The 22,058-nt window shown below is 50.7% G+C and overlaps 1 protein-coding gene and 1 non-coding gene across 3 annotated transcripts in view; both read right to left on the reverse strand.

Annotated features, from left to right (window-relative positions):
* FHOD3 (formin homology 2 domain containing 3) overlaps positions 1 to 19,890 on the reverse strand; it is a 518,587-nt gene extending 498,697 nt beyond the window's left edge. The window contains exon 1 of one of the 2 annotated variants that reach the window (XM_061130778.1): positions 19,672 to 19,890. In XM_061130778.1, the coding sequence (XP_060986761.1) occupies positions 19,672 to 19,836 (165 nt within the window). In that variant the 5' untranslated portion in view covers positions 19,837 to 19,890. The remainder of the gene's footprint in view (positions 1 to 19,671) is intronic. The other variant, XM_061130777.1, reaches the window with a different exon arrangement.
* Positions 2,067 to 2,173, reverse strand: LOC133047844 (U6 spliceosomal RNA). Its single transcript, XR_009690856.1, has one exon. It is a non-coding gene; the product is annotated as a U6 spliceosomal RNA (small nuclear RNA).
* Positions 19,891 to 22,058: the final 2,168 nt, after the last annotated feature.

Below are 22,058 nucleotides of genomic sequence, written 5' to 3' on the forward strand. Positions count from 1 at the left end.
GAACCTGCCCGTCCTTTCCTCTCTGCAGGCTTCAGGGCCGCCCCAGCTCCTCCCGTGTCTCTGCTTGTCTCATTCCCCGCGTCCATCCCCCACCTTGTTGCAAGGAGGGCCAGCCTGGGATTCAGCAGTGAAGAAAAGAGACACAATACACTGCCCTCCTGGAGATTCCCTAAGGATGTCCCGCCCCCTGTCATCCTCCCAAGAGGAAGCAGGGTGTCCCTTTGGCCATTCTCCTGGCTCAGGGCACCAAGGGCTGGACTGGAAGGTAGGCAGTTTCAGGCCACCCACTGCTCTTTCATGTTCACCATCCATCCCTCCTCTTACCTGACCTTGGGCCCTGACACCTGCTGTCTTCCTTCTACCCCAATTGCTGCCACCCTCTTGGAAGGCTCTGCCCTTCCCCCCTACCTCAGTGACCTAGCATCACAGCAAGAAAGAGGAGGAAGAGTCCCTGTTACCAACCACACACACTTCCTGAGCACCGGGCGGTCCCCCAAAGGGATGCTGGCTTCTCCTCACCTTCTCATGAACCCCTGCACCTGACCCGGGGGCTGGCCATAGCTCTTTGATTTAAAGTGTGTGTGTCGCCAGTCAGGATGGCTGCTATCCAAAAGTCTACAAGCAATAAATGCTGGAGAGGGTGTGGAGAAAAGGGAACCCTCTTACACTGTTGGTGGGAATGCAAACTAGTACAGCCGCTATGGAAAACAGTGTGGAGATTTCTTAAAAAACTGGAAATAGAACTGCCATATGACCCAGCAATCCCACTTCTGGGCATACACACTGAGGAAACCAGATCTGAAAGAGACACGTGCACCCCAATGTTCATCGCAGCACTGTTTATAATAGCCAGGACATGGAAGCAACCTAGATGCCCATCAGCAGATGAATGGATAAGGAAGCTGTGGTACATATACACCATGGAATATTACTCAGCCATTAAAAAGAATTCATTTGAACCAGTCCTAATGAGATGGATGAAGCTGGAGCCCCTTATACAGAGTGAAGTAAGCCAGAAAGATAAAGAACATTACAGCATACTGACACATATATATGGAATTTAGAAAGATGGTAACGATAACCCTATATGCAAAACAGAAAAAGAGACACAGAAATACAGAACAGACTTTTGAACTTTGTGGGAGAATGTGAGGGTGGGATATTTCAAAAGAACAGCATGTATACTATCTATGGTGAAACAGATCACCAGCCCAGGTGGGATGCATGAGACAAGTGCTCGGGCCTGGTGCACTGGGAAGACCCAGAGGAATCGGGTGGAGAGGGAGGTGGGAGGGGGGATCGGGATTGGGAATACATGTAAATCCATGGCTGATTCATATCAATGTATGACAAAACCCACTGGAAAAAAATAATAATAATAATAAAAATAAATAAATAAATAAAGTGTGTGTGTGCACGCATAACTAGTCATGTCCAACTCTTTGCTACCTCATGGACTGTATATAGCCCGCTAGGCTCCTCTATCCATGGAATTTCCCAGGCAAGAATACTGGAGCAGGTTGTTATTTCCTTCTCCAAGGTGATTTAAAGTGAGGGGAAGGCAATAATTTTATACATTCTGGAAAAACAACACATAGCAATGAGGATAAGCAATATTTAAAATCGATAACCATTGAGGACCTACTATACAGCACAGGGAACTCTGCTCAGTATTATGAAACACAGTAAAAGAGGAAAGAATTTGAAAAAGAATAGATACTTGTAAATGCATAACTGAATCACGTTGCAGTACACCTGAAACACAATATTTTTTTTTGTTTTCTCACTAAGCTTTTTAAAATGGATCTCAAATTCTGTGACAGATTTTCAGTTAAGTTGTTTCCATTTTAAAGTACTGATTTTAAAAACAAATAACTTAAAACTGCCACACACAAAACAAATGTTCCACAAAACATATTCCTTTCCTTCTGAAGGTTTTACGATGCACCGTTATCATTAACCAGGCTTTTACTATTAAACCTAAATGGCCAGTTGAGTCAAACAGTTCTGAGACCATTCTTCCACCACCAACTAAGACTAGGGTGGCAGGTATCGGGGATAATATTAAAAATATGGAACGCTTCACGAATTCGTGAGTTATCCTTGCACAGGGGCCATGCTAATCTTCTCTGTATTCTTCCAATTTTAGTATATGTGCTACCAAAATCAGCATCACAACACTGCTAATCAGCTACGTGCTGTGCTTCGTTGTTCAGTCGTGTCCGACTCTTTGCGACCAAAGGACTGTAGCCCGCCAGGCTCCTCTGTCCATGGGATTCCCCAGGCAAGGTCATTTCCTTCTCCAGGGGACCTTCCCAACCCAGAGTTTGAACCTGGGTCTTTTATGTCTCCTGCATTGGTAGGTATGTTCTTTCTCACCAGCGCCACCTCAGAAGTGGAAACTGATCAGAAACTATTAAAATGCTAATGACACCTAAGGTCCTTTGACAATGATGGATCATTATGACCAAAATACACCATGGAATGTGCACAGACAGCTCCACAAGGCCTCAGAGCTGAGCGTCTCCCTGTCAGGTGGATCTTTAGCCCCCATGACCCAGGCAGTCAAATGAGAGCGATCCCACTGCTGCCCAGGAACAACTTCAACGTGGCGGAGCTCAATCCCCTCCACCTGCTTGAGAAGGCAGAAGAGAGCAGGGTCCTGGGTGTGCAGGGGGGCAAAACCTCTCCTCACCCTGCACCGATCCCCCTGCTTTGGCCAACTCCAATCACCAAACACTGCCCAGAATGATAAATTTAAACTGCTTAGACTTTGCAGAATAGCATGCATTGACTTAATGGCCTGTTCTGATTCAAGGACTGGGCAGGAACTATGGTGAAATGAAAGCAACGGCTCTCCAAGGCAGGGTCGGGGGAGAAGAGAGGCTTACAGACCCCAGAGCCCCAGACACAAAGAACCTCCCTTCCTTCCTGCTCCTCAGCCCAGGATTAGCTCTTACTCCTGGTCTCATCAGCCACCACTGGCCAGCCTGGCAGGTCACAGCCTTGGGGGTGGCTCACCAGAAGATCCTGCTTCTCCCAAAGTCAGGCTGATGACAGATGAGATGGGGGCTTTGCCTGGCTGAGCACCAATCCGGTTCCCTGGGACAGTATGAGGGGTTGGGGGGAGTCACCCTGCAGGTAGGCATGGGGCAGAAAATAACGGGGTGCACATGTGAGCACCCACAAAGCACTGGGGCCCAAAAAGCACTGGGCTTTTATCTCCGGGACCCCCAACCCAAAGACTGCATGAACTCTAATGCTACAAGCAAAGTTCAGAATCTTGGGATGTGCCCAAGGCCCCCAGATCTGCCTTAACTCCCACATCCCCTCTGCATAAGCCCCCCACTTTCATCTATAAGTGAACCTGGTGAAAGATTCTACACAATGAGTGAACAAGGGAACCAAGAGACTCGGAATTAGGAAGATGCATTAGAGCAGAAAGACTTGGTCACTAGAGGCCGAATCTGGAATGCAGAGCTCTTGAGTGGCCAAGGAAATGGACAGAGACCAGGAAAAGTCCCAAGGTTGGAGAAGAAAGAGGAGGGCTGATTTCTCAGGGGGTGCAGCTATGATGCTGATGACGTCCTCAACATCCCGGCACAACCAAGAGTTTCTAATGAAACTCGCCTAAATCAAGGCCAAATCACAACTTCCTGCATAAGCTAAGTCCCTAACTTATACCCAGGAGGCGACGGGTGTAAGTTCACCATGACTTGGCTGTCTGGAGCTCTCAATGCACTTTTCATAGCAGTAAAGTGGTACCTACGGTTAGGACACCAGGCCAGCCTGTTGCCATCATGGCCTATGCGTTCTTGCCAGCATGGCCCATGCTTTATTCTTCTTTGACTTCCAGATACACTGCAGAGAACCTGACAAAGAGCAAGAACTCACATCTGTGCGAGGTGAGTAAAAGACTGCTGCACAGGTCAGGTACGAATTTCACACTGAACTTCCTTTTCCTAAAGGATGCACAAAGCGACATCTTCGGTTCCTAAAGGTACCTGAAGAACCACATAGAACTTCTCCCTTTAGGTCCTTGACCTAATTTGCATACTCTAGTGCCCTTGGAAAGGTAGGTATTCCCAGGGAACGCAGACGAATGGAAGAGGAGCCGAAAGGGGGGCTCTGTATTTCAGGCAGGCTCCCAGGCTGGGAGTTTCATCCAGCCAAGCACAAATGGGGTGACCAGAAAGCTCAGATGAAGGACATCATGAGATCTTAGCGACCTTCTGGACATGGAGCTTTCCCTTGGTAAAGAGGTCAAAGTCATTCAAAACCTGGATCTTTCATATTATTGCCTCTGAACTTCAATATGCCACCCCTCCCATGGTTCCCAGTCACCTCCCTCACCTCAGGCCTGGTCTCTGACTTTCAGAGGAAGAGACGCACACCCTCAGTTGCCTACCCTGCCCCCATTTCTGCTTACTTCATCTCTACACTCTGTGATCAAAGTGCAGTTTTCATATGCTAACATTCTCCAAGGCTGCTCTTCATTTATTTATGGTATTTTGCCAACTGCGGAATTTCGGGTGATTTGTGCTCCATGGGGTCATCGCCCCTTTGTAGAGTTGCAGGATGAGAGTGTGGCGTGAATGCAGGGTGACGTCAGCCCTCAGGGGAACCGGACTTGGGGGGGGGGACACCCCGATGCAGCCACGGTAGGGCCTTGAAGGCTTAAAAATAAAGAATAACTGTAAGCGGCTTTTAAATGAATGGTCCTTTCTGTGGGCAGTGTTTTCAAAAGTAATTATACTCTGAAGTCCAAAGACTCAAATAACAAATTCTTCTGACCAAGGGTAATTTGCCCAAGAAGTAAAAACCTCCTGACAGTCCTGCTAAGGAGAGAGCGAGGTAAACCTCTGCCAAAAAGTCATCCCAATTCTAGGGATTTATCCTAGCAAAATGAAAATTTATGTTCCCATAAAACCTCCACCCAAATCAGTAGAGCAGAAAAGGTGGTATGACTTAAAGAAGCAAAGAGATCAGCCTCCAGATCAAATGCATAGAGCAGCTTTGTTTGTAACCACCAAAACCTGGAAACCACACAGATACCCTTGAACAAGTGGAAGGATAAACAAACGTGCATGCGTGCTCAGTTGCTCCGATCGTGTCCGACTCTCTGCGACCCCGTGGACTGTACCCACCAGGCTCCTCTGTCCATGGGATTCTCCAGGCAAGAATACTGGAGTGGACTGCCATGCCCTCCACCAAGGGATCTTCCCAACCCAGGGACGGAACCTGCGTCTCCTGGGTCTCCCACATTGCAGGTGGATTCTTTATCACTGAGCCAAAACTGGTTTATCCATACAATGGAACCTCACTCAGCATGAAAAAGGAATGAGCCACTGATGCACCTTAGATGGATCACAGGGGTATTGTGCAGAGTGAGGTAAGCCAGTCTCTAAAGGTTACATACAAATGATTTTATTTCTATGGATGGCTTTCTGGGAAAGAGCAAAGCTATAAGGAGAGAACCGATCCCTGTTTACCAGGGATGGGGTAAGGGGGTGTCTGACTACAAAGGGGAAGGCCTAGGAAATTCTCCACGTTGCTGGAATTGCTCTGTATCCTGTGGTAGTTACAAGAATTTATGCTTGTTCTAGCTTCCCTGGTAGCTCAGACGGTAAAGCGTCTGCCTACAATGCGGAAGACCTGGGTTCGATCCCTGGACCAGGAAGATCCCCTGGAGAAGGAAATGGCAACCCGCTCCAGTATTCTTGCCTGGAAAATCCCATGGACTGAGGATCCTGGTAGGCTACAGTCGATGGGGTCGCAAAGAGTCGGACATGACTGAGTGACTTCACTTCACTTCACACTTGTTCTGGTGCATAACCTCCAAAAATGTACTAAATCACAATACTCTACACTTGAAATGACTAAAATACCATAAGTCAATTATACTTCAATTAAAAAGCCTATGGGTATATTAAAATTCACAGGACTGAACATCAAAAATAAAAATGAATTTCACTGTATATAGATTTCTTTTTCAAAAGTTCACAAATTCTTTGACACTTCTCCCAGAAAACAATGGTATCTAGTTCCCTTGCCCTTGAACATGGGCCAGGCTTGGCAACTTGATTCTAAGGAGTACAGTGCAAGGAGAGTATGGTTAGGAAAAGTGATACAATATCACCTGATCCTGGTCCTCGCTCTTTAGAGCCCTGAATGGCCACATAAGTCTAGCTATCTGGAAGCAGCCATGCTAAAGATATCTGGTAGAGAGACCAAAGAGACATAGAGAGATGCCCAAGGAACTCCCAGTTATTTGCATCTTCCTGGTTTGGACACCAAACTGAAGAGCCTCTGAGATGGTCCTGGGCCCCACCATCACCTCACTGCAGCCTCATGAAAGACCCTGAGCCAAAAGTGCTCAGAGTTGCCCCGAAATTCCTGGTCCAAGGAAATCATGAGCAATAATAAAAATGTTGTAAGCAACTTTAGAGCGCTTCTGTGCTTCGGAGTGATGTGTTCACAGCCATGGACAACTGCCACATGACAGATATTTCCTCATATACCATCGTGTCTATCCTTCATCCATTTCACCCTCTACTAAGCACTTTCTATAGCCAAGAACTATCCATGGAATGGGGAGAGAAGTGCCAGAATCACCAGACTGTGACGGCTAAGAGATGAGAGTCAGGGTTGGGGGGGGGCGGTTCTGGGTTTGGGCAGCTGGTCGGACAGTGATGTTCCTCACTGAGGCAGGACGGGTCTGGGGGAAGATATCACGATCCCACGTGGACACAGTGTGCATTCAACATCTCCAGGACACCCAAAAGAAACTGTCCAGGGCAGTTGGGGAGCTGGACTCAGGACCAGAGAGACAGCATGGGGTCCCAGATGCCAACGAGGGGGTTGTCAGAAAGCCCTGGAAGCCACCCAGGAAAGGAATAAACTACAAGAAGTCCTGGTCCTGGGACAGAGCTGAGGCCAGGAGGGAGGAGAAAGCTTGAAGAACACAGGCAAGGTGGATCGCTCACCATCACACTTGGGACAGCGAGCATTCCTCAGAGGAGACACTCAGGAACAGCAAGTGCTGCTTAGAGATTAAGCAAGATAAAGGCTGGAAGGTGTCTGGGCATGAGTGACAAGGTGGTGGAAAGTGGTAAAAGAGTCACCTGCCAGTGTAGGAGCTGCAGGAGACCTGGGTTCAATCTCTGGGTCGGGAAGATCCCCTGGAGAAGGAAATGACAATCCAGGCCAGGAGAATTCCATGGACAGAAGAGCCAGGCGGGCTACAGTCCTTGGGGTCGCAGAAAGTCAGACATGACTGAGCCCATACATGCCACGGCAAGGGCGCTGTGGCTGGGCTGGTGGCGAGGAAGCCAGACAGAGGGGCTCAGACAAGCTCGAAAGACACTTGGGTTGGAGGAGGGGTGAAGGTAGAAGACAGGAAGCCGGGTGGAATACTGGATGAAGGCGGTGTTAGTCCATCGCAAGGCTAAAGAAGGGATCCCAGAGGGAAGCAGGGGTCGAAGATCCAGAGGAAAGGGGCCTGGCCCAGCTAGGAGAGGGGACACAGCTGCCCTGTCGGGAAGGAGGGGGCACATGGAAAGAGGCAGACAGGCTAGAGGGGGCAGGAGCTGCGGATGAAGGTTCTGCTTTGTCTCTGCGGTGCCTCTGGGGAGGTGGGGGAGATGAAGGAGCGGGAACGGGGGCACAGCCGGCCCAGGCCCATGGGGCAGTAGGGCTGGAGACCACGAAGGCCAAGTCGCAGTCCCCAGGGACACGCAATAGCAGGATCCATTTTTGGTTTTGTTCAGGACAGCCCCGGAAGGGAGATGCTATGTTCAAAAGTGTGAGGAGAGGGAGCGGGCTGGAACTGGAGCCCAGCCACTTCTCCCACCCTTTTTTCACTCACTTTGATGCCTGCGTTGGCCCCAACAGAGTCTGACACTGAGCAGAAACCCACGAAAGCGAGGAAGGTGGGAGAAAGGGTCATACCTGAAGCCTCGTTGGTGAGCCCCTCAGCCCACCAGGAATCAGCGGTGACGTGGCCGTGGGCTTTGGGAAACCCTGGCCCAGGGCCCAGGCCAGGTCCCCCCGAGTTCTTCATCCTCCCAGGCGTTCGTCACAAGGTGGCTTTGTGGTCACTGCCCGACCAGCCTACTCTGTCTTCCTTTCCCTGTTTCTCCCTTCCCTCGATTTTTCTCTGTAATCATTTCCTTCCCAAATTTCTGGTTTTTCCTCCTATTCCCTTTCTTTCCCTTCATGTTTCCACTACATGGAATGGAAGTAACTTCTCAGTCTTGTGCTCATAGCCGGTACCAGCCCAGCCTGTGGCCCACAGCTAGCAGGCCCTTCTCACTCACCCAGAGCCATCCGCACCTGATCTCCACACGCCTCCCATCTGCTTCTCACCTGCGTGGACGGCCTTCCCGTTTCCTTTCACCCACTCACACCCCACCGCTCTCTCCAGGAGGGTTTCTGGACTGTGCGGTCCACACGGAGTTTTCCCACTTCTGACGTTTCTACAGGCCAGGCTGCCTACATCACACTGAGATGTGAGTCACATGCTGCTTTTAGAGGCTGTTTCACTTTTCTGACTTATTCCTCCAACCAAGCACCACAATAAAGGAGATAATTATCATGTGCTGGGATCAGTGGCATCGATAGAAATAAAGCTTCCCACTCAGCCCCGCCTGCTCCTCAGCTCTCAAAAATATATATATATAATAATAATCACCAAGTGGTTACCTGTGAGGTCTATGAACTCAGCAGAAATATCCCCCCAGTTGTGTTCACTCCGTAGTGAGCCTGAAGTCAGAAGACATGTATGTGAGCTCTAGCCATCTTTGTGTGTCAGTCCTGAAAGCAACATAACTTTAGTTTGCCCAACTTGGAGACAGGGCCTGCATAGCCCATCTCCCCCTCCTGCAGGGCTGTGTGAGGACCAGCCAGGCGAGCCTGCGTCCCAGTGCTTTGTGAACTGCACAGACACGCCGTGGTTCTGCTCCTGGCGTATTCAGGGATGAATCACCGTCCACAAAAATGCACCCAATTCTGGGAACAAAAAACCGCTCATATCCGTGACTATTGTTCTGGACAGGGTACCCAGCTGCTCTCTTTTCCCTGCCCCCAGACACCCGGCCCTGCTGAACCTGAATGGGGGACCCCAGGAGGACCAGACGGGCCTCCTCACCTCCAGGCACGGGGCACTCAGACACCAGCCACTGAGAAACTCCCCGGTCGTGCAGAAGCCAGAGGGGCTGGTGATTTATGGAAGCTGTGATCTGAAGCCAGCCAGGCTCTCCGGCGGCTGCAGCTACGATCTGATCCTGAGAAAGGGTAATAGATCCCTCTTAGGTGAGTGCCATCCCCTGAAATAAAATCTCCCCATAGCCACCGTGGTTGGCAAAGGGCTGAATCTCCCCCGGGGGCGAGAAGGGTGGCTGGACTCTGCGGACACCCCTCCAGTCTCCCAGATCCACCCTCTGCTCGGAATTCCCACCACTCACTGCAGCCACCTCTGCCTCCACCCCCCACCCCAGACACACACACACCAGCTCACAACTCTCCTCACCCTCCCCACGCCCAGCCTGGACAGTAGCAGTCAACCAGGAAGGCTCAGGGACAAACAGGAAACCCGGCATGAGGCAGTGCTCCCCCACCTGGCCCTGCAGGCCTCCAGCCTGGCCCCTGGGAGCAGACCTCATGACCCCCACCCAGGAGGGCCCTGGAGCACGCACCCACCCCTGCCAACGCAACAAGAAATGACGCTGACTGACGGTGGGCCTGCTCTGGCCAACCCCAGGCTTCCTGACTCAGAGCATGGCCTGGGCTTGGTGTGGAAGAGGCCAGAAAATAAGATTTTGAGGCTCTGAAGAGCTGATTATACCTCACCAGTTTGTGAGGGAAATTATAACATGCAAATCATGTTTGGAGATTAGGAACTTGATAAAGACTTGAGGATATTGGTTCTTGAAGGCCCTCCTGTTGGAGTCATCATGTATATAAATATATCCTGCACTTTTTTCACTTAACCTTCTTTGGTTCTTTTATTGGGGCTTATTGTGTATCAGGCACTGTTCGAGGAACTCTGAGCTGAGTGTGGAGTTGAAATGCACTTTCCGCTACTGAGGGTTTACAGCTGGTGGGGAGATGGTGAGAAGGGATGAAGAATCAGAGCATCACAGGTGGGAGGGGGCGAGGGGCACAGCCCGCCCGGAACACGGGGAGGGGGCTGGGAAAGGCAGCAGAGGTGACCCGCAGACATGGTCTTCCTCCAGGCTGGAGGGTGGAGGGGCGGACTGGGGAGAGTTATGGGCTTGAACCACCAGCCAGGGCAGCCTCTTTGTGAAACTGCAAGCATTTCAGCACAGCCAGGACTCAGGAGGGATGGGGAGGGAAGGCCAGTCAATGGGAGTGCGAGACAGGAGGCCAGGTCCCAGAGAGGCCTGGGTGTCCTGTAACAAGCTGCGACTTGACCCTGATAACAGTGGGGAACCACCAGCAAGGAGGAGGCGGCGGCAGAGAAAGCAGGTTGGGGGGTAGATCAGATCTCCTGTATCCAGAGCCAGGAGTCCAGATGAGAGCCCGGATGACCAGGGAACGGAAAGCAAGGGACGGGACAGGTTAGAGGACCTGAGGCTGACAAGCAGTTCTCAGGGTGTTTCCAAAGAGGGAGACGCAGAAGGGGTGTAGTGAGCAGGTCTGGAAGAAGGAAGCTACTTGTTCCATCTTAAACATTTCTTACCTATATTTACATATGTACAATTTTATAACTCGTGTTGTCTGTCATGAAGTGAATGTGTCTCCGCAATATTTGAGGCCCTACTCCTCAATGTGATGCTATTAGGGGCTTTGGGCAGTAATTATATTTAAATAAGGTCATGAGGGTAGGACCCCCTGATGGGATTAGTGCCCTTACCAGAAAAGGAAGACTTCCCAGGTGGCGCTAGTAATAAAGAACCTACTTGCCAGTGTAGGAGACATAAGGGACACGGATTCAGTCCCTGGGTGGGAAAATCCCCTGTAAGAGGGCATGACAACCCACTCCAGTATTCTTGCCTGGAGAATCCCATAGACAGAGGAGCCTGGCAGGTTACAGTCCATAGGGTCTCAAAGAGTCGGACACAACTAAAGCAACTTAACATTGAAGAAATAAACAGGACAAATAAACATTGAAGAAAACAGAGACTTTTCCCTCACAGAGTATGGGAGCAATGCTGATATGGGCCATGGTACATGCATTAAAGATGATACATTCCAAGAATATTTAGTGACTTGGGAAAGTATGCAGATATAATGCTATATTTTAATTCTGGTAGAAAATGTTAAGAATAGTTCCCTTTGGGTGGTAAGAAACATGATTTCTATATCTTCAGTGTGCTTTTCCATGGTCTCAAAATACATACACATGCTCATTCTGTGATGGGAAGAGACGTTTGTTTGTTTCATAAGGACAGACTCTTTGCTCCCTGGCCTTCCCCTCCTTGAATCTAGCTTTGTTAGCTGGAACCTCTCCCCAGCAATGTCTCCCTGATTCCACACAAACAGCAAAATGGAACTGCAAGTGTGAAGATGCCTTAGGGTACCAGACATACACATATCAAGATATACATATTGATCTGAGTAATAAAAACAATCCACACAACTCAGCTTTAACACAAAAAGAAAGCAGCTTTTTACTTCTGTCATCACTGGGAAAAGTATACACACTTTCCATAACTCCTTCCAGCACTATCTGCAGGTCGCAGGTCACTCTACTTACCAAACCCTGAGGTCATGGTTCTTTTGCCTTATCCATCCTATTTCCATCCTCCTGGACTCACTTAGGCAATTAATGATCCAGATCCACTTTCATCCCCATCTGTGGGGATATGAGGATCCACTTTTCAGGTGAAAATCAGGACAAATAAAGAATAAATTCTAACAAATAAAGTTCAAAAATGGAGAAACTTACATTACCATATGTAAAATAGATAACCAATGGGAATTTGCTGTATGTCTCAGGGAACTCAAACAGGGACTCTGTATCAACCTAGGGGCTTCCCAGGTGGCTCAGGGTAAATAATCTGCCTGCAATGCAGGAGACTCTGGTTCGATCCCTCGGTTGGGAAGATCCAGTGGAGAAGGAAATGGCAACCCACTCCAATATTCTTGCCTGGGAAAGCCCATGGACAGAAGAGCCTGGTCCTTGGGGTCACAAGAGTAGGACACGATTTGGTGATTAAACCACCACCAGAGGAATGGGATGGGGAGGGAGATGAGAGAGAGGTTCAAGAGGGACAGAACATACATATACCTATGGCTGATTCATGTTGAGGTTTGACAGAAAACAACCCAATTCTGTAAAGCAATTATCTTTCAATTAAAAAATAAATAAATTTTTTTAAAATGGAGAAAGGCCACCATTGAAGGGAGGGAGCCAACTGCTCTCTATCACATGAGGAGAAGCAGCTAGAACATGTCTGACCAGAGGCTTCACAGAAGGGACTTCTGCGTGGACACGGCTGGGGTGAGGAGACCCCTTTTTTTCCCCTTCAACTCTAATGCCTTTGATAATTCACTCATTCAACAGCTATTTACTCTACATGCACAATGTGCCAGGCACTGTTCCAAGCTCTAGGGCTAGACACAAGCAGACCATGAAACAAACCAAGCAACCAGACCTCAGGGAGCAGCAGGCCAGTCCCTCAAGGGCCTGGGTGACCCTGAATGGCAGGGGCCGCTGAGGGAGGTTTGGAGGAGAGAAGGGCCTCTGACCCTTTCCTCCTTAGCAGGTCACACCGGCCTGATTCCTACACTGTTCCCTCCATTAAAACCCAATGAACGGACCCCATCTCTAACCTTTCACTGTTTCCTGTTAATGGCCAGGTTCCCAGGCAAGGAGGGAACGTCCACCTCACTCCATCAAGACTTGCTACAAACTAGGGTTTGTAAGACAGTGGGGCGGAGGGAGGGTGTTAGCCCAAGAATGCACTACTTAGGGGATCAGGGAGCCCAGAAACCCCCGTTGAAGCTGTGGACAAGACAGAAGTCAGGGAGGCAGCGGAGACTGTGCCTCTCAGTTGGCAGTCAGTCGGCTGCTTCCCCGCGGGTCCGGCGCTCACATCCCTCCAGCTGCTTGCAGCCTGCGTGAGGACGTCAGAGGACCAGGCGGAAGTCCCCTCACGGGGGTCACGAGGGTTGAAAGCCAGGTGTAGAAAGTCCAAGGGTTGAAACCCTTGTAGAAAGCCTGTAGAAAGCCAGGGTTGAAAGTCCAAGGTGTAGAACAGTTTATGGTAAATACGAGTGACTTCACTTTCCTTTCCTTTCGCTTTCATTTAATAAAACTACAGACAGAGCAGTAGCGGGTCAAGGATGGGAACACTGGGTTTAAATATCAGTAGAGGCACTATAAAAAAATTTGCTGATTGGACATCTCAGTCATAGCAAACACACCTAGGACACACAGTGACACTTAATGAAAGGACTGTGAACCCAAAGGGAACCTTAGAACCCATAACCTAGTTTTCTTATCTCTTTTATTAAAAAAAAAAAAAGTTAAATATATCAAAAAGTACAGAAAATAGTATAATGACTCACCCATATATCCATAATAATTTTTAATATCAAGAAGGCACTATTCAGGTTTCCCCAATGGTCTCAAATATTTGTTTGTAATGTTTCCTCTATATATTCACCCACCTACTTCTTGCCCCTCAACCAAGACTATTTTGAAGCAAATTATATGATTTCATCTATAAATATTACAGTATATCTCTGAAACACAGAGACTTTTCTTTTAAACACAGCACAATATTATTATACACTTTAATAATTTTAATGTTAAATATTGTTATTCATTTTATTTTTATTAACTTAACTTTAATAATTTTTAATATCAAGAAGGCACTATTCAGGTTTCCCCAATGGTCTCAAATATTTGTTTGTAATGTGTTTGTTTGAATTTAGAGTTAGAGCCACACATTGCAACTGGTGGATATATCTCTTAAATCTCTTTTAATCTAAGGTTTCCTTCCATCTCCATCTTCTCCTTTACTATTTATTTGTTAGAGAAACTATAATTTCCCACAATCTGGATTTTGGTGATTACATCCCTGTGGTGAGGTTTAGCATTCACTGTAACAATTTCCCCCATTCTTTCTTACTTAGTTCAGAACAAGGCACAGAAACATATCCCAATAAAATAGCTAAAACAACAAAACAAAACAAAAAGCAGCCTGATTGCCTCCGTAAACGACCAGATGCTGACAAACTCAAGACTGGAAATGCCCCACAGCCACGGAACCGGCTACTCAGATTAGAAAAGCAGGTTTAAAGCCAGGACACTCCTGAGCTGGCCACAGGCAACGGGGCATCGGCTGCAGGTGGCACAGTGTGGCGGCTGCAGGAGAGGTGACTGTCTTCCATCTGACGACGGGAAGGTTCCAGGGACACTTCAGAGAGAACTAAACCATGGAGGGGAAAGCAGGCTAGAGTTGGGGGTTGGGAGTGCTCCTGAGTTAGTCTCAGCGTGTTAATCAGTTTTAAATCTGCCACCGTGAAAGACGAACATTTCAGAGTCTGGAGGAGGAGGGCAAAGGCGGTACTGTGTTTTCCAAAGGGAAGCAGGTTGGACTCCGAGGGCAAAAGGCACAGACTCCCAAGAGCATCTGCACTGGAAGGACTTAGCAGGGCTCACCGACTTCAGTCACAGCCTGTGACAGACAGCCCCTCCCCCCGCCCCTCCCCCAGCACAGAGAGCCCGTGCTCTGCTGGTTTTCTAATAATGGGACACAGTTGGCTACAGGCTCTGGAGTAAAAAAAGACCTGACCTTAAATCCCAGCTCCTCCACTTAAAAGCAGCGTGGCCTTAGACAACCTGCCTAAGCTCCCTGTGCCTCAGTTTCCTCATCTGTTAACTGGGGACACCACTGTCGGTCTGCACAAACTCTTGTGAGATCATTGGGGTTGTAACGCCGAGTCTCACTGAACAGTGCCTAGAGCAAGCCCTTTATATGTTAGCCCTTCACCCCCAAAGATTTCTGCCAGACCACCCCCACCCAGACCCTGGCAGGGAGTCATGACTGCACCCGCTGGACATCCAACTGGGTTCCCAATGCAGTCTGTCGCCGTGCATGGCGCAAAGCCAACTGACCCATAAAGGGTTCAGTCCCATGAGCCTGATCTCAATAGCCCAGCTCCAACCAACTGAGCTAATTACGGTAGACTGGGAGTCAACTCTGCTTCGAGACGCTCATAGCTGTTCATACGGCATTCTCAAACAGTTTTGTCCTAAGATGCTATGTGACACTACACACTGGCCAACTTCACTAATGACCTCATCTTTAAAAAATCTTAATGTAATGTAACAAACAGATGTGTCCCTTAAGAGGATTAAGGTGGAAATTCATTAGAGCAGTAATACCAGTGGATTTGTGTTCTAAAACTGACGCCCATCAATCAACTCGGTGCATGCTTAGCCTTAGTGCTGCTCAGCCTCAGGGAGAACCCTGGAGAACTGGGCAGCCAGGTCTTTAACCTCAAGACAGGTATGTGTGAACAGGGGATGCATGGAGAACCCTCTGAGCCCTGTACTGAGTCTGACCTAAATGACCTCTAGTCCCCGCTGCCCAGACTGCAGTGTGAACAGGAATCTTTGATGCATCTTGGGAAAACACACATTCTGACTCCGCAGGACTGGGGAGGCCTGAGTGTATTTCTAAGAGCCCAGGTGACACCCAGCCCACATGCGGAGGACCAAGGTTCCAATCCTCACAGCAATCAGCTGTCTTACAAGTGGTGTAGCTGAGGCAGCAAGGGAACCACAAAAAGAAAGGCGGTGAGAAAGGAAAGAACAGGGCTCCGTGCAGGCTAATCCAATGAGAGGATGGAACTCTGAAACGTGGGCGGGCTGCCTGGAAGGAGGAAACCCAAGACACAAAAGTAGAGTCATTAAGGGCTTGGACCTGGTGCCAAATGCCAGTTCTGGAACTTCCCACTCACGTGGCCCACTGACTTTTTTTTTTTTGCTTAGGCTCTTCGGCTTTGAGATGCAACCGTCGCAGTGCCTGACCCATGGGGTGGTCTCAGGATTGGCAGGAGGATGCATGTCTGGGACAGTGCTTGGCGCAGGCAAGTGGCCAGAACCTGGGAGCTATTATTCTCTACTTTCTAGTCCGCAGCAGCCATGGAAACATTTCCTGAATTAAATTACTAGGTCATAATTGCCATATTGACACACACGCTAGTTAGCACTTCTTTGTAATATTCTACAATTTCAGTTTGCCTCTCAAAAATAAATAAGAATCCTTAGAGTCTTTGCCTTTAGCACCAATCAATCCAAATACATTCATGCTTTGACAGGTCCATGATTCTGTTAATTCTACTGCACAGCTTTTTCTAAATTAGAAGTCCTATAATTACAATTCTTTTTAAGGCACTAAACCAGAAATAAACACCTGTTCATGCAGCATTTGAAAACAAAAGGCCTCACATTGTCCAGATAAAATATATAACCACCAGAATAAACATCTCCCCAGTGAAAACAGGGTACCTGTTCTCTATACTGACCTTTTTGTTATGAGACTAATCATTTGTTTAACCATCCTCAAGGAACTACTATAAAAAGCTGGGGGGGAGAGCTTCAGTCTAGCAGCTTGGAAAAAAAAAAGATAAAACATTATAAGAACAATGTGTTGTTTCTGTCCAAGTCAATGGTTTAAATGAACAACTAATTTCGAATGGAGTCAGCAAACAAGAGATAAATTTATACATACTTCCCAAGGTTAGGAAAAGATACATAGGCTCAAGTTTGGTCTGGGATGGATGTGAGGGATAAACCAGTTCAGAGGTTCCCAGCACAGAGACTCCCTAGGGGAGCTTTACAAATTAAGACCCTCTGCAGGGTCTTTTGGAGAAGGAAATGACAACTCACTCCAGTATTCTTGCCTGGAGAATCCCATGGACAGAGGAGCCTGGTGGGCTACAGTCCACGGGGTCGCAAAGAGTTGGACACGACTGAGCGATTTTGTCACACAGGTGTGTCCACTTAGTGACAATTCATCCAGCTGCTCACTCGGGGCCTGCACGCTTTTCTGTGTGTGCCATCTACTTCGAGCAAAAGTCTGCACCCCCAGGTCAGATGGCTGAGGATGCTAAGAGTTTCCGAAGTTTCACAGTCACACTTCTCCCCTCTCACCACCCAGAATGTCCCCTGCCCCAGAAACTCTCTTCCTGCCAGGCTGGGCTCAAGGAGACCCATGGCAGGGGCATGCCCACTCCCTCACTGTTAGCTAATTCATAGCCAGGTTGGTAACGATTTGTTTCCCCCTCTGGCTGTGAACTCTACCAGGTCAGCAATTCTGTCTCAGTGCTCTTACTCAAGCTAGTAGGAACATTCACTTGCCCCAGGCCAAAAAGTACCTGGCCTAGAAAACTGAGTCGGGAACTCCCCAAGTTAATGGAACGGAAGCCAGAGTAGAGGCGGAGTTGGCCAAACGACTGGTCCAGGGAGCAGAACAGCAGTGGGGTCTCAAGTCACACAGACCAGGTTTCAATATCAGCTCCCCGCTCCTAGCAGAGAAACTAGGTTACTCAACTGTTCTCAGCCTCAGTTTCCTCATCCATCAAACAGGTCCAGTAAAAGTCTGCACTTCACAGATACATGTAATATGAAATGAGATCCCGCACTGACATCCCTAGGAGAGCATGCATACACCTACATACCAAGCACTCAAAACTCATTAGCTCTGTCTATCACAGATGGATCATTCAACCTGGCAGATTTCCTGCTGGAAATTAACCAGCATTTTACAGTAGTAATCGCACCTGGGCACAGAAATGCCCTGAATTCTGCTTTATAGAAACCCTGGCTAATACAACCAGCCACTTAGTCGGCTCGAGATGTGAACAATAATGCCACACATCTGACGGTATGACAGGGGTCTTCAGGCAACAAACTCTGAGACTGAGGCTGGCCAGGCCCCCCAAGACAAGGGATCAAGGGTCTCTGTGGGACATCTTCAGGTTCCATTTATTCCATAAGGGTCATCGCTGGGAGCCAGTGCAGCAGCTGTGCTGTGGCTTCCCAGGGGGTGGGGGTGGGGGACGACGTAACGCTGGGGCATCGGGATCTCCTACCAGACCAGGAACACTGGAGCAGGCTACCGGGCTCGTCCACGGAAACATAAAAATGTATGTCAGTTTCCAGCTTGAAAGGTCAACCCCGGGTTTGAAATCCAAGGAAACCACTTCAAGGTCACAGGGCCACAATTATGAGTCTTCTGTGGTCTCAACAAAGGATCACTATAATCAGAGACCATAATGAATGAAATAACCATGATGCTGAAGAAGCCCTGCAAAGATTTTTAACTGAATCCATTGATTGAGAAGAACCTCCTAAAGTAACTGACAAAGTGATCCTGATAAGCTGAATCCACAAGACATCTTTCTGTCTCCCCATCTCCCAACCCAACCTTTCATGGCCACAGGGGTTCCCGGGACTATCCATCTTGCACCAACACAGAGAAAGGAAACAGAATTGCCCTACTCCTCATTCTTGAAGACAGGTTACTCATTAAGTAGTGGGGGCTGGGGGAGGGGAGGGGGGAGCCGTGATACACTAGCAACAGACACCATTGCCAAAGTTCACCGGTTTCCACATCAACCTCCCTCTCTTCGTCCAAGGCAGGTGAACATCATACAGAAACCTAAGGAATTTTTTTAAAAATCAATTTTGTTCTTTTTGTCATCGTTATCTTTTCCAAATATTTATCAGTTGTTGATCCGTAGAATAAATCATCTACGAGCTTTGATATGAACCCTAAAGGGGGGGAGGAGTACCAGAAAAGTAATTCAAGATGCAGTCACTCTATTTAAGTGGGAGGAAGGGTTCTCCTGGGTAAACTAAATGGTTGGCTTTCAGTGCCCAGCTCTCTTTGCAACACACACACTTTGCAAGATGCCTGTCCCGCAAAGAGTTAAAAAAGAAAAAAAGGAAAGAAAGAAAAAAAAAAAAAAAACCCAAGCCATTCTTCCCAGGGGACACTCATTTCGGGCTTTGTGCGCGCGGGCCGCCCCTCGGAGCCCCCGCTCCTCCTCCCACGGCCACTGCTCCCCCCAAGACCACCTGCTTCTTTTAAGAAAAAGGGGGCTGCTCTGAGCACGATCGCTGCGCGCGGGCGGCGTCCTCCGCGGCGCCCCCGGGGGAGGAAGGAGAGGCGTCCCCGGGAAGCGTGCTTTATCGCGAGGGTCGCGCTGCCGCCTGCAGCGGCCCCAGAGGTCGGAAAGGTTTTGTCCCGGGCGTCGCTCGGGGCTCTCCTCAAAAAGACCAGAGTCCCCAGAGCCCAGGTTCTTTCCGCGCGCAGTTCAGCGCCCGCCCGCCCGAGTGCGTGGACCGACTGCGGGCGTCCGAGCCCACCCCGCCCACCCAGCCGAGCTAACGGCGCGGCGCGGGGAACCCTCTGCATCCCGCCTCCGGTCGGCGCCGCACCTGTTCGGCCTTGCCCGCCCCCGCTCTGGGCCGGAACGCTGGGCTGTCTTCCTCTCCGGCCGGGGCGATCCCGAGCCAGCCGGCGCGCGCCCGGACCCCTCTGCCTAACGGGGAGAGGGGAGGTCTGCCCTTGGGCGCTGGTCCCCCGGCCGCACCCAGCTCAGCTCGCCCGCGGGGCCCCGACCCCGGCGCGCCCCGCAGTAGGAGCTGCGCCCAGGGGGCCCAGCCCGCCCGCCCGGCCGTACCTTGTGCGGCGCCCGCAGCAATCGGTGGACCCCGGCCAGCTGGGTGCCGAGCGCGAGGTCCTCGCGGAACGTGAACAGCGGCGGCCGGCTGGGCTCGGGGAAGTTGGTGCTGTTGAAAGGGTCCGTATCGTCCAAGAACTGCACCCGGCAGGCCAGCGTGGCCATGATGCATCCCTGCCCCAGGGGGGCGCGGGCCCCGGGATCGACGGGGGTCACCGCAAGCAGGGGAGGCCGCGGCCGCCGCTCGCTGGCTCGCGGGCTCGCAGGCTCCGGCGCGCCTGGCTGCAGCCCCGGCTCCAGCCGCGGGGGGCGGGACGGGGGCGGGGCCGGCGGGCCCCCTCCTCCCCGGGCTCTCCGGCTCCTCCCCTTCTGCGTCCCCCGCGCACCCGCCGGGACCCACGCGACTCGCCGCCGGGAACGCGAAAGGGAGAGCGGCTCGCGCAATATCCGCAGCCCTGGGCCGAGTGCGCTGGCCGAAAGCCCCCCGCCCACGCCCCGCTCCGCGGGCAGACCCCGCAGCGCGGACGCCGCCTGGGCCCCTGGCAGCACGTGCGCCCCGCCGGCCGGGGCGCCCGGGCCGAGCTGCACCCCTCGGGGCTCGGGGAACCGAAGTGTGGGGGCGGGGTGGGGGGGCACAGCCGTCCTCGGGCATCTTATCCATCTGAAAACAGGCTTAACTCTTTCCAGATGAAGGCGGCGGCGGCAGGGCTCCTGCTGCCTGGATTCGGAAAGCCCCAGCTGGGCACCAGGAGGCGAGGAAGCCCCCCGTACCCCACCCCCAACCCCGACAAGCAAGCAAGCAAGCGGGATAGTGGCAGCCACCTGGAGCCCTGGGCAGGGTTCCGGGGAGGTTTCCCCCGGCGAGAAGGAAGCTAAGAAGGAGGAGGGTGAACCGGGGATCTCTGGCAGCCATTCTTAAGAAACAAGCCCAGGAGGGCGCCAAGCGGGAGGCTTCAGGGGCTGAGTGTCTGGTTGACCCTCTGCATCCTCACGGCCTCTTGGCCAGTGAGGTCTTCGAAAGCCCTAAATGGGTCTAGTGGGGCCGCAGGGGCTCTTCCGACGCAGGGAGCCCGCGGCGAGCGAGGGACCCACCGGGCATAGAGGGACTTGGAGGGAAGGTTTGCAGCCTGCCCGCCTTGGCCTGCACCGCGCCTCAAGGCTTCTCGCTGCTCGAGGGTGACCCCCTTCGTTTCCAATAAGAACTCCCGCTTCCCTCCATTCCCGGGCTATGGCCAAGGTCCCGGGTCTCCTCGTGCCTCACGCAGGTCTCGTGGAATAAACTCAGTGGCTCTCAACATCCGCATCTAAACAAGGCGATTTTGTGACCTGTGGCTCCCCTTCTGGCTTCAAGAGGAAGAAAACCGCGTCCCACGCTAAGCCTCTTCACGCGCACCTGTGACCTTCCGTTTCCGTGGACCCTCCCCGTCGCACGTGCAGGCTTACGCCTGTTCTTAAAATAACCATGATCCGTGACACCTGCTCGTGCCTGCAGAACTCTGCCCGAGTCCTTTAGACAGGCCAGTACATCGGACTTAACCGTCAGCTCTTGGGAAGAGGCTAAGATCCCATCCCCTTGGACCCCCTGCCTCCTACCCTCCCATTTTCATCACCATTTTCTTTCCTCCTCAGTGAGGGAGGCCTCCAATCTTTCTAGCCGCCCCATTTCTCACCTCTGTCCCTACATGAATCCCAGCCCATCAGTGACCTCCATGCTGCATCACTTTCTTGGCCTCATCTAGCAGGTCTCCAGGTTGTTCCCGCCCCATCCGCTGCCGGCAGCAGCCGCTCCTAATGACCCAGCCTGCTCCCCCCAGGTTTCTCTGCACTGCTCAGCGTGGCCCTCCATTCCTCTCAGGCTGCCACAAGCTTCTGCCACTTCACCTACAGATTATTCAGTAAAGAAGATCTTCGCTCCAGGGTGAAGTCCTCCCCTTTCTGCTCCCCTCCTCTCCATCTTCCATGTCCATCTTCTGTCTCCTCCATCTCAAGAGATGACCAAAGCCCTGGTTTTCTTCTTGCTCAAGGATCTACTTCCATCTGGATCCTGGGTCCCTTCCTGGCTCTTCTGGGATCAGCTTGTGTCACTGATCTAGCCTCCTTCTTCCTGCCTTCCAGTTTCCTGCCCCTTGAGAATCAGGACCTGGCCCACAGATCCCAGCTCTTAGAAGAGCCCCGCACTGGTTTCATGCTCTGCTATTGTGGTCCTTAAATTCATAACAATTTAACAAGAGGACTGGAATTCTCATTCTGCATTGGGATCCACAAGTGATACAGCTGGTCCTGATGAGCATAAATATTCAAGTGTTTTGTCTTTAAAACTACATCTTTATGAAGGCTGCCTCTCCGTGGCTTATCTCTTCTTTACTTCCTGATCAGCTTCTGAAAGC

Source organism: Dama dama, chromosome 27 (assembly GCF_033118175.1).
Source record: "Dama dama isolate Ldn47 chromosome 27, ASM3311817v1, whole genome shotgun sequence".
Lineage (NCBI taxonomy): Eukaryota > Metazoa > Chordata > Mammalia > Artiodactyla > Cervidae > Dama > Dama dama.